The 12,500-nt window shown below is 40.6% G+C and overlaps 1 protein-coding gene and 2 long non-coding RNA genes across 3 annotated transcripts in view; 1 reads left to right on the top strand and 2 right to left on the bottom strand.

Annotated features, from left to right (window-relative positions):
• Nucleotides 1-3,145, top strand: part of LOC134450648 (uncharacterized) — a 3,677-nt gene extending 532 nt beyond the window's left edge. Inside the window, exons 1-3 of the long non-coding RNA XR_010035134.1 lie at nucleotides 1-240; nucleotides 1,182-1,239; nucleotides 1,661-3,145. The exon at nucleotides 1-240 is cut by the window's left edge and continues 532 nt beyond it. This is a non-coding gene — a long non-coding RNA (uncharacterized LOC134450648). The remainder of the gene's footprint in view (nucleotides 241-1,181; nucleotides 1,240-1,660) is intronic.
• The window catches only part of tgfbr3 (transforming growth factor, beta receptor III), a 306,528-nt gene that overhangs the window by 99,855 nt on the left and 194,173 nt on the right, over nucleotides 1-12,500 (bottom strand). The window contains exon 5 of the mRNA XM_063200533.1: nucleotides 9,002-9,185. Within this exon, the coding sequence (XP_063056603.1) occupies nucleotides 9,002-9,185 (184 nt within the window). The remainder of the gene's footprint in view (nucleotides 1-9,001; nucleotides 9,186-12,500) is intronic.
• On the bottom strand, nucleotides 3,843-8,362 carry LOC134450647 (uncharacterized). The gene is made up of 3 exons (XR_010035133.1): nucleotides 7,616-8,362; nucleotides 6,615-6,691; nucleotides 3,843-6,201 (listed from the first exon to the last, which is right to left on the bottom strand). It is a non-coding gene; the product is annotated as an uncharacterized LOC134450647 (long non-coding RNA).

Here is a 12,500-nt window from a genome sequence, read left to right as displayed (position 1 = left end):
ATATGTCTGGATCTGGACTAACGTGTGCCGTAATCGGATGTCACAATAACAGCAGAAAGCTAAAAATGTGGAAAAAGAGCGTATGTGCGCTTCATAGTCCACAGTTTGAAGAGGATTGTCCTTGTTGTGTGCCCTACGGTGTACACCGCTTCCCCGGCCGTGCTGAGGATGAAGACATTCGCAAGATGTGGATTAAAAACGTACACCGAAAGGACTTTGCCCCCAAACAAGTATTCAAGGGTATGTATTTTATTTTCTAGGTGGTTAGTGTAGTTAAGTATTGTAAGCCAGTGTCTATGTAACATAAACTGGTGGCAACAATTATTTATCTTGGCTAGCTAACGCTAGTTAAGATTATTTAGCATTATTTCATTAATACCTAAGTTTCCCCAGGAGTGGGAAAAGCACCATGAGCCCCATGGTTATCTGTGCTGTGTGTCATGGTCCGTTTGTGTGCTTATTTTCGATTATTTGTGTATGTGTGCCCTTTGAAATGAAAATGTGACCCTGACAACTTGGCTAATTCTTTTGTTATGCTAGCGGAGTTTTGGCAAGGCTAGCCAGGTTACACTGACTAATAAGAAGTCAGGCTAGGTTTTGGTAGCACCATGAGCCCCATGGTTATCTGTGCTGTGTGCCATGGTACATTTGTGTGTTTATTTACGATTATTTGTGTATGTGTGCCCTTTGAAATGGAAATGTGACCCTGGCAATTTAGCTAATTCTTTTGTTATGCTAGCGGAGTTTTGGCAAAGCTAGCCAGGTTGTGACTGACTTAAATAAGAAGTCAGGGTAGGTTTTGGTAGCTTTTGTTTTTGTCCATAACCTAGCCCAATTTTATTTTCATCTCGGAAATCGACCACCATGTTTGTATTTGTAATAATGTTTGGCATTATATCGGAAATAAAGTGGCGGGGACAAGCTAGGTTAATCTCAAAAGTGGTAGGCCTATGGACATGTATGTCCCCCAACACCCAGACTGAAAATTACACCCATGTAGTATTAACCCCTCCTCAACAAAAGATAATTTTCGCTATCCAACCTCAGTGTACATGTCTTGCTTTGTCCTGTATTTTGTCTAATGTCTGTGAGAATGACTGCAGCCATGGCAAAGATAATTTTCTGTTTCATGTGTAACAGTCAATTATATTTTTATCTCATCTTATTCCCACCCTCCTTAGGTGTGTGGAGTACACTTCCCTGACGGCAGACCAACGCAGGAACACCCATGAATATAGTGTAAGTTTACATGTATATAACAAATAACTTAAGTGATTTTTTCTTAATTACCTTAACCATATGTTGTTAAAGTACTTTTGGAGCGATTTGCGTCCAGATGTTAGACTCTCTCCCATCTGCCATTACTTTTTAATCTAGGCTAAAAAAAAAAAAAAAAAACACACACAAACTCACACATTTTCTTAACTTAGTTCTTGACTCTTAGTTGTTATGCTTTCTCTCCTTAAGCCACTGCTTTTATGTACCTAAATTGCCTTTCAACACTTGTGTCTTATTATTCCATGCAAGAGTTTACATCTGCTAATTGTAATATAATGCAATGTGAAGTGAGATTTAAAGTGTTCTGTAGGACAGTGGCGTTGTAATTAACTGTTTTTAAAAGCTGTTGGTGTTTTTTGTTCCTTCTTATATTTATTCTCAGAAAGCACCATCATGTGGAAGACCACCTCAAAGAGGAGATGTCTCCAGCCCCCAACAGAGAGACCATGTGATGAGCCTCCTGTGACAGATTCTGACACCGAAGTAGGGCATAGCTTGGAGGATAGTCTGTCTCCACACCAATGTGATGTTGGCACTCAGTGGCCAGAGCGTAGTGATCATGATTATTGTTCGATGAAGTCAACAAAAGATGCAAGCACACAAACAGATCCTACACCATCACTGTCAGCTCATGACATGGATGATAAAGTGTCAAAATTTTACACTGGACTAGACATCATCAGCTTTTGGCAACTTTTGAACACCATCATTGGCTTTCTTCCACAGTCGAAGACGTTCAAATTACCAGTCCATGAACAGCTACTGCTGGTCCTAATGAGGCTTCGGCTTGGCTACAGCCTGTGATATGTTCGCAATGTGGAGAGCAACACTTGCCAATTTCACAAGGGAAAATCTTATGTTTTGGCTCCCTCGAGACACTCTGAATAGAGTAAGACCCTCAAGTTTTCTTGAACACTATCCCAATGCAACATGCATCATAGATTGCACTGAAATATTTGTCCAAAGACCGAAGAACTTGGGGAAAAGAGCAAAAACATACAGCAACTATAAGCATCACAACACCTACAAACTCCTCTATTGCATAGCCCCCAATGGTTTTGTGATGTATGTGTCAAAACTGTTTGGTGGCAGAGCTAGTGACACTTTTATCACAAACTGTGGATTTCTGTCACATTTGATTTTTGGTGATCAGATTTTGACAGACCGGGGATTCACAATTGGAGATGTTCTTCCTCCAGGAGTGACATTGGCTATTCCAGCATTTACACGTGGATGTACACAACTATCAGAACATGAAGTCACAAGAACCCGCTGTCTCGCCAATGTCCGAATTCATGTTGAACTTGCAATAAGAAGGTTAAAATGCTTCAAAATTTTGAGTAATGTAATTTCAGGTTGATTAAAACATGTTGATGACATTTTGACTATTTGTGCAGGCCTGTGTAACCTTCTTGAAATCTTACAAACATGTTTGGCATACACTACACTTGTCCCTGTCTGTAGGCCTACATGTCAGCATCATCTTCCAACTTTTCAGCGATACTATGCCCAAGATATTTTGTACTGCTTGACACACAGTGATTGCCCTGACAGGTAAAACGTTGGAAAGACTTAAGATCCTGAACATAACACTTTTTTTTGGATTGTACTGTAGGCCTACATCAAACTCAACCCCATACTCAGAGCACACATTCAGAAGTTGCTGAAACTCAACAGCGCCGCGGGACATGGGCCTAATAGCCAGATCATCAAATGGTTGAAAACGGTGCATGTGTTTTATTGTCTGTGTCTACATCTCGTCATACATCCAGTGTGTTTTGTTTTTTTAACAGACGTGTTTTCACAATGACACTCTGTGAATTTACTTTTGAACAAAGTGTCTTGTGTATAAAATGGTGTGCAGACAGCCGGAGTGTGTGTGTTGCGTAAAGGAACAAGTGCTTTGCAAAGCTGGTATGAAAGTGTAATGCTTGACTTTTGATTAAGGTAAAGCAGCATGTGTTTAAGTTATAGTACCAACAACTGAACAATATGCTACTTTGGTCATCGGCCTATAGTGTTTAAGCAGTAGCCTAGGCAAAAACTGTAACAAAGTAAAAACAAAACAAAGAAAATATAACTGCCGAATGAATTAAGAACCTGAATTTTCACCAGCATTTGACCGGTTGTTAATTTAAAACCAGGCATGCATATATATATCTATCTTTAGAAATTAGGCCTACGTTAACAAGAGGGAATCTTTATCTTTTCAGGTCAAGGTGGCCGCCTTGGCAATAGGGAAACTCTCTCTCTCTCTAGGCAAGGCCTAATCAGAAAGCAAGGTGTGTGTGTGTGTGTGTTTTTTTTTTTTTTTTTTAAACCTCTGTCATCAAAGGGACACTGCAAGATTTATAGTTGTTTATTTCCAGAATTCATGCTACTCATTCACTAATGTTACCTTTTTCATGAATACTTACCACCACCATTAAATTCTAAGTATTCATTATGACTGGAAAAATTGCACTTTTCATACATACAAAGGGGGATCTCCTCCATCATTGTCCGCCATTTTGAATTTCCAGAAATAGCCATTTTTAGCTGCAAAAAGGACTGTACTTGGGCCATAACAGAAAATCTGAGTTTATTATTTAGTAAACTTTCATGAAAAGAGCAAATTTGGCAATAGGCAACCCAGTTACAATGAGCAGCATAGTTGCAGTACCCTTTTTGACCATTTCCTGCACAGTGTCCCTCTAACTGATAAAATAAAGCCTTGTTGGCCTCAACATGTCATTAATTTCACCATGTAAATCGTGCCTTTCAAGAACTGATATTTTGAGGCAGTGTTAAGACTGGGTTGCACCAGCTGATTGCTTAGGCTACTTAACCACAGCCCTTTTAGAAGACATCACCTCCCGTCCTCTCCTTGTGGTAGCGTCTCCAGCAATAAGTAAGGATTTGGCGCCCCTTAGTGGCAAGCTGTGTACCCAGCGATGAACAAACAGACAGACTGCAAAACTCAGACAATCACATATTATGTGGCAGAGGTAATGATAAAAATGATGTCTGGTATAGTCAGGAGGTAATAAAAAAAAGCCAGTATAACATTTCCCAATCAATATAAGGGGGATAATGATTAATTAAATTGAATGTGTGACAGTGGCACCAGCTCTCTGTTAAGACTGGACACCACAGGTCAGCTCCTGTGTCTATTCCACAACACACTGCAGCAAGATTTTACATTACATTACATTACATTTCACTTAGCTGACGCTTTCATTTGTTCAAAGCGACTTACAACTATTATTTTTCAGGGTATTGGTTACAGTCCCTGGAGTAATGTGGGGTTAGGTGCCTTGCTCAAGGGCACTTCAGCCATGGATGGAGGTGTAGGGAGAGGTCGTGGGGGATTCGAACCAGCAACCCCTAGATTGAAAGACCAACTCTCTAACCACTAGGCCAGGGGTGTCAAACTCAAACTCACAGAGGGCCAAAATACAAATCTGGAACAAAGTCGCGGGCCAAACTCAATATTTACAACGGCCTAAAATTGTGCAAACACACTTAATCTCATTAAATTTCACAAACAGATTCCCATCGTCGTTCAAATGTGCCAGCAGATACTCTGTTGCAGTAGTGTGAGCTGTTTTACTGGCCTATGCCCACTCATATTTTTGTGACATATTACATTTTATGTTCAGGTCTTATTATGCTATATATTAATGGTGTATGTGGGCCAACTGTAATACACATTTGAAATGATCTTGCGGGCCAAATGAAATGACTCTGCGGGCCAGATTTGGCCCCCGGGCCTGAGTTTGACATCCCTGCACTAGGCCATGGCTGCCCAGATTTCTCACAAAGAGCTGCATTGAAATGACATTAAGAACATTAGTGATTAATAACAAGTTGCCTAGTAAAAAACACACCAGCAAGTGTCATTTAGTGTATGGGGCCATTTGTAAAGTGGACCAATGTAAGGTGTGTGTCAAATTTGAACAACCATCACCCCCCACCTGCAACTACAATGCTGCAGTTGGATATTGGGCACAAGTAGCTAGGTTGTTTTTCAGTTCAGCACATATAAAAAACCATCAAGTAAGCACACAGTATTGAACTATATTAAATGCACTATCTGTATGCATTTTAATAACTGTGTAAATAAACATTTCAAAACCGCCAGGTTAATTCATTTTTCTTCAGCACTTAAGCCTACAGTATACAGTATGTCATACCTTTGTCAGGTGCAGTGATTCTCATTGATATGATTAGATTAGATACAACTTTATTGTCTGTTACACCAGTGTTTCTCAACAGGGGTGCCGGGGCACCCTGGGGTGCCGCGGGCCACCCCCAAGGGTGCCACGGAAACGTGGCTGATAAATAAATAATCAATTTAGACAAATATGTATTATATTGCATAAGTTAATGCTAGTCAGTGGAATCTTTCATTTGCCATTTACACACAATAAAGTAAATATAGGTCGCCCTAGTCAGCTGCAACTTCGAACGTAGGTCGTGTGACCTCTCCAAATGTGCTACTTTTCTAAGCTTGTGTGGTATGGGATGCAATGCCATGTTATGGCTTGTTGGTTTGGGGTGCCTTGAAATTTTTCATGAACTGAAAGGGTGCCTCGCCTAAAAAAAGGTTGCGAAACACTGTGTTACACCCATGAAACAGAAAATTGTCTTTGGCGTGGCTTCAGTGATTCTCACAGACATTAGACAAGGCTTGACCAAAAAAAAAAAGACAAGACCACACAATACATGCATGCTGCAGCTGGACAGTTCATCTCTTGTTCAGTATGGTCACAGCTGAGGGGATGAAGGATTTCTTGAAAGATGATAGATATCTACATATAACTGAACCAAGTGTTTCTACACCGTATTGAACAATAATCCTCTCAACATTAATCCAAGTCTCTCTGTTGGGGGCTGGAGACATCTCCTCTTAGGGGGTGGTCTTCCACATGATGGTGCTTTCTGAGAATAAATATAAGAAGGAACAAAAAACGCCAACAGCTTTTAAAACAGTTAATTACAACGCCACTGTCCTACAGAACACTTTAAATCTCACTTCACATTGCATTATATTACAATTAGCAGATGTAGACTCTTGCATGGAATAATAAGACAAGTGTTGAAAGGCAATGTAGGTACATAAAAGCAGAGCCTTAAGGAGAGAAAGCATAACAACTAAGAGTCAATAACTAAGTTAAGAAAATGTGTGTGTGTGTTTTTTTTATTTTATTTTTTTTAGCCTAGATTAAAAAGTGGCAGATGGGAGAGAGTCTAACGTCTGTAGGCAAATCGCTCCAAAAGTACTTTAACAACATATGGTTAAGGTAATTAAGAAAAAAGCACTTAAGTTATTTGTTATATACATGTAAACTTACACTATATTCATATCCCATATTATGGGATATGGGTGTTCCTGCGTTGGTCTGCCGTCAGGGAAGTGTACTCCACACACCTAAGGAGGGTGGGAATAAGATGAGATAAAAAATATATTTGACTGTTACACATGAAACAGAAAATTATATTTGCCATGGCTGCAGTCATTCTCACAGACATTAGACAAAATACAGGACAAAGCAAGACATGTACACTGAGGTTGGATAGCGAAAATTATCTTTTGTTGAGGAAAGGTTATTTTCAGTCTGGGTGTTGGGGGACATGTCCATAGGCCTACCACTTTTGAGATTAAACTAGCTTGTCCCCACCACTTTATTTCCAATAGAATGGCAAACATTATTACAAATACAAACATGCTGGCCGATTTATGAGATGAAAATAAAATTGGGCTAGGTTATGAACAAAACAAAAGCTACCAAAACCTAGCCTGACTTCTTATTAAAGTCAGTCACACAACCTGGCTAGCTTAGCCAAAACTCCGCTAGCATAACAAAAGAATGAGCTAAATTGCCAGGGTCACATTTCCATTTCAAAGGGCACACATACACAAATAATCGTAAATAAACACATAAATGTACCATGGCACACAGCACAGATAACCATGGGGCTCATGGTGCTACCAAAACCTAGCCTGACTTCTTATTGAAGTCAGTGTAACCTGGCTAGCCTTGCCAAAACTTCGCTAGCATAACAAAATAATTAGCTAAGTTGCCAGGGTGACATTTTCATTTCAAAGGGCACACATACACAAATAATCGAACATAAGCACACAAATGTACCATAACACACAGCACAGATAACCATGGGGCTAATGATGCTCTTCCCACTCCTGGGGAAACTTAGGTCTTAATGAAAGAATGCTAAATAATCGTAACTAGCGTTAGCTAGCCAAGCGAAATAATTGTTGCCAACAGTTTATGTTACATAGACACTGGCTTACAATACTTAACTACACTAACCACCTAGAAATAAAAATACATACCCTTGAATACTTGTTTGGGGGCAAAGTCCTTTCGGTGTACGTTTTTAATCCACATCTTGCGAATGTCTTCATCCTCAGCACGGCCGGGGAAGCGGTGTACACCGTAGGGCACACAACAAGGACAATCCTCTTTAAACTGTGGACTATGAAGCGCACATACGCTCTTTTTCCACATTTTTAGCTTTCTGCTGTTATTGTGACATCCGATTACAGCACACGTTAGTCCAGATCCAGACATATTTGTACAAAGATGATGTGAAAGTCAGTAACTTCATACGCTTCCGAGTTTACGTCATGGAGCACTTCAGTAATGACTCTACTTCCGGTTATTTCCTCGGATCGGTGTAGTTCTATACAGATCTATGGTGGCTTCGCACTAGTAACCTTCTCTGCGTAATAGAAGCGCAATGTCTTCAACCTTACGCTCGAACGCCGGCTGATGTGATTGGCTGAGCACATTTGTGTGTCAAATACCGTCAGGACAGTCTCAAAAATCCACACACAAATACAATGGAAGTCATAAATATGTATAGGGTTTGCGAATATATGTAGACCGGTTTGCAAATGAATAGAACTGCGCTGGCATTTGTGAATGGGGTTACATTCATTTGTGCATCATGAATTATATTTGTGAATGTTGTTACATTTGTTTGTGGATCATGAAATGTATGAATTATATTTGCGAATGTTATTACATTTGTTTGTGGATCACGAAATATATTGGTGAGTGGTGTGACATTCATTTCTTAATATTGAAACTGATCTCTCTCCATATACTTTTATGAGAAAATATTCCAGAAGAGGTGTTATTCCACATCCATGACCGAGGACATGCGAAGCTTGGCAATGACTTTGCACTATCTACTTTGCGCATCGAAAGTGCCCTTCAGATCAAAGACGGAAATATTTTGCTCTCATGTAGCTTACATTTGTGCCCTTCCACAACACTGTGCTTGGTGTTTCTGCACGGCTATGCCATTCCTCAGATAAGTTAATCTGTTCTTATAGCATGCATGCATGCATGGACATTGGACCAGTTAACAACAATTCTAGTTATTATATGATATTATATGATATTATATGATATTATATTATATTATATTATATTATAGGCCTATTGTTTTATGTTATATTATGTTATATTATCCTACATTACATCATTACAGCCTATTATATAATTCATTAAAGCTGCTATGATGGTTAAGAAAATTATGGCTAGTGAAAAGGCCCAATGGCTAGTGAGTCAGGAAAACCACAAGCCAAAATGGCTGGTAAGCGAAAAAGTTAGTGTAAAGCACTGGTGTGTGGGTGTGTGTGTGTGTGTGTGTGCGTGTATGTGTATGTGTGTGTGTGTGTGTGTGTGTGTGTGTGTGTGTGCCACCTCACCTTCTCCCACTTTGATGTAGACGTCGTGCGCGATCTTGAGCTCGGAGAAGGAAGTGACGGCGCGGTACTTCCTGACCGCCCAGTCCAGCAGGTGCTCGTTACGGTGCGGCAGACTCTCCTTCCTCACCTCGCACGACAACGAGAAGTTACCCGCCTCGAACTGCACCCTGGAGCCCGCCGATACCTGAGGAGGAGGAGGAGGAAGAGGAGGAGGAGGAGGAGGAGGAGGAGGAGAGGAGAACAGAGGAGGAGGACGAGGAGGAGGAGAAGGAGGAGAGGAGGAGAGGAGGAGGTGGAGAAAAGAGAAGGAGAACAGAGGAGGAGGAAGAGGAGGAGGAGGAGGAGGATGAGAGGAGGAGAAGGAGAGCAGGAGAAAAGAGGAGGAGGAGAAGGAAGGAGGAGAACAGAGGAGAAGGAGGAGAGGAGAGGAGGAGAACAGAGGAGGAGGAGGAGGAGGAGGAGGAAGAGAGGAGGAGAACAGAGAAGGAGGAGGAGAACAGAGGAGGGGAGGAGGAGGAGGAGGAGAACAGAGGAGGAGGAGAGGAGGAGAACAGAGGAGGCCAGTCACAATACAATACAATACAATACAATACAATACAATACAATACAATACAATACAATACAATACAATACAATACAATATAATACAATACAATATTCATTAATACAGCACAATATCACAACTATGAAATTGACTTAAAGTGTTTCACTGGAGCTCTCCGACACCTGAGGATGAAGAGAAGAGGGGAACAGTGGTGGCGAGATAGCAGAGGTGGAACCAAATCACTACAGTAATGAGCAAGTCCCAAGTCTTACCACCCAAGTCTGAATCAAGTCACAAGTTAATAACTTCAGTCTTGCCCTCTGGTATGCCGTTCCGGGACAAAAGGAAAAAAAAAAAAAACACACACACACGTACAAAAATACACACTGTTTCCATTGCCTCAAAAAAGGTGTGTTAGTTATTGGGGTCATCAATCACACAAACAGGTGTACAGAAATACACACCGGCACGCAGGCACACATACACACACACACGCACACACACACACACACACGCACACGCACACGCGCACACGCACACGCACACGCACACGCACACGCACACACACGCACACGCACACGCACACACACACACACACACACACACACACACACACACACACATAAATATACACACGCTTTCCATTGCCTCAAATTGCACATCAAAGGAGGCTGAAAACCCAAAAGGTGTATAAATCACTAAGTCACACACACACACACACACACACACACACACACACACACACACACACACACACACACACACACACACACACACACACACACACACACACACACACACACACACACACACACACACACACACACACACATAACTTAAACACACTCCAGCACACCTGCACAGCTGTCAGCTGTTCTGTGTAATGGTTTACCCCAAATGAAGGCCATTTAGCCCGTTAAGTGACGGTGTTGTAAATTTGCTGTTACCAGAATGGCAATGACCAAGTTATAGTCCATTACGAAAGACCCTGTGTTATGTCATAGTAGTGTAGTAGTAATGTGGCAGTTAAATGACTATCAGAGCATTCCATCGAGGAAACAGCATGCAAGAAGGGGACTACTTTATACATGGGTTCCAAATTTTGTTTATAATCTGATTGCGCGAAACTAGCTGCGCACAACTCAAACTCGGACTGTTGCAAACCTCTGTTGGTCAAAAAATTAGCTCACATGGTTGGATGCCAGTGTCTTGCCTCTCCTCACAACATCGTGTTTACAAACACAGTGAACCTATGTATTCTATTCTATTCTATTCTATTCTGTTCTATTCTATTCTATTCTATTCTATTCTATTCTATTCTATTCTGTTCTGTTCTGTTCTGTTCTGTTCTGTTCTGTTCTGTTCTGTTCTATTATTTTCTATTCTATTCTATTCTATTCTATTCTATTCTATTCTATTCTATTCTATTCTATTCTAGTCTATTCTATTATGTGGTTGGCTGCCAATGTCTTGCCCCACCTCACAACTTAATGTTTATAAACACTGTGAACCCATGTATAGGTCAACACAGTCTGTCTGTAGCCAATGCCTGCTAGGGAACAGGGATAGAAAACAGAAGTGGACCAATACGTGGTAAATGTTACTGGATGTCAAACCAAGAGTCGCATGTCTCTGAGATCCAAGCTGACAAAACTGCTAATCTGATATTACCTAAGATTATTTTTTTTTCAGGTTGAGGTCTTGAAGAAGCTACTCAAAAAGTGTTTTAGTGACTATTACAGCATTCCACTGGTTTTAACGGTGTGTGTTAAGGGGCTAGCAAGTGAACACACACAAAAGTCCACAAATTAATCACATCTTACCAGATTCCCCCTCATAAGGTATCGTTGTTAAGCTTAACTTTTGCACTCACATATGCCTCCTTGCAGCCTGGCTTATTGCTGCTATTCACAAATGTGCAAGAGAGAGGGGAGACCTCTGGGTATGTAAGCATTTAGATGAAAATAAAAAAAAAATCACTCAAGTACTTGCTCACTAAATCAGGGATTTCTCAACCTTTTTTTGGACGATGACCCCTAATGGAGCAGAAATATTTCCAAGGACCCCTTTTAATAATCACATTACATATACATAGATCCACTTAAATCCACTCGGTTGCAATTTATGCCGTCTATTGCATTCATCACAGACTTTTCCACGGACCTCCTGGCAATGTGCCGCAGACCCCCCAGGGTATCTTCAATATTACTGCACTAAATCCACACCAAAAAGCAATAGTTCCCAAACTCTGGGCTGGGACCCCTAGGTGGATTGCGGAGGTACTGAAGGGGGCCAAGGCAATTTTGTTGACCATTAATATTGCTGGATTTTCCATGAGTAGTTTATCCACTAATATTGCTAGAAATTAGGGATGCAAATTATCGATTAATTCATTAATCATTAGTTGATAGCCTTATCGATCGACTTACGATTAATTGATAAGCGGCGTTTCCACCCCGAAATCTCAATGTTTCTCGAAAAAAACCTAAATATTTTAATTAAAAATTGAGATAAAATACCACATTTAAATTAATATTTCATTCTATTTCAATTCTTTAATTCAAAGGTAATTTAAACATTCACACTATTCACACCCCTCTTCAAACACACTCTTCACATGTCCATTTCACCTGGGTCTCTTGTCAGTCGAATTGTCGATTAATTGCGATTCATGTTTTTTAATCGATTAAGGCATTGATCGATTTAAGTCGATTAATCGGTTAATCGCTTGCATCCCTACTTGCTAGGCTAAGACTATGGTGGGTGGGGGGGGGGGGGGGGTCACGAAAATATTCTGAAGTCCAAAAGCGGCACCTGTTGAAAAAGTTTGGGAACCAGCTATAAAAAATGCTACCTGTATAATGTGAACTATCTTGGATGTTCTGTATAGTAATCTGGTGTAGTAGTAGTAGTAGTAGTAATAATATTTGTTGAGTAAATTCATTCTTTATTCCC

The sequence above is a fragment of the Engraulis encrasicolus genome, chromosome 6, assembly GCF_034702125.1.
Source record: "Engraulis encrasicolus isolate BLACKSEA-1 chromosome 6, IST_EnEncr_1.0, whole genome shotgun sequence".
NCBI lineage: Eukaryota > Metazoa > Chordata > Actinopteri > Clupeiformes > Engraulidae > Engraulis > Engraulis encrasicolus.
The sequence above is the reverse complement of the archived record's forward strand: the minus strand, read 5'-3'. Positions and strand labels throughout refer to the sequence as shown.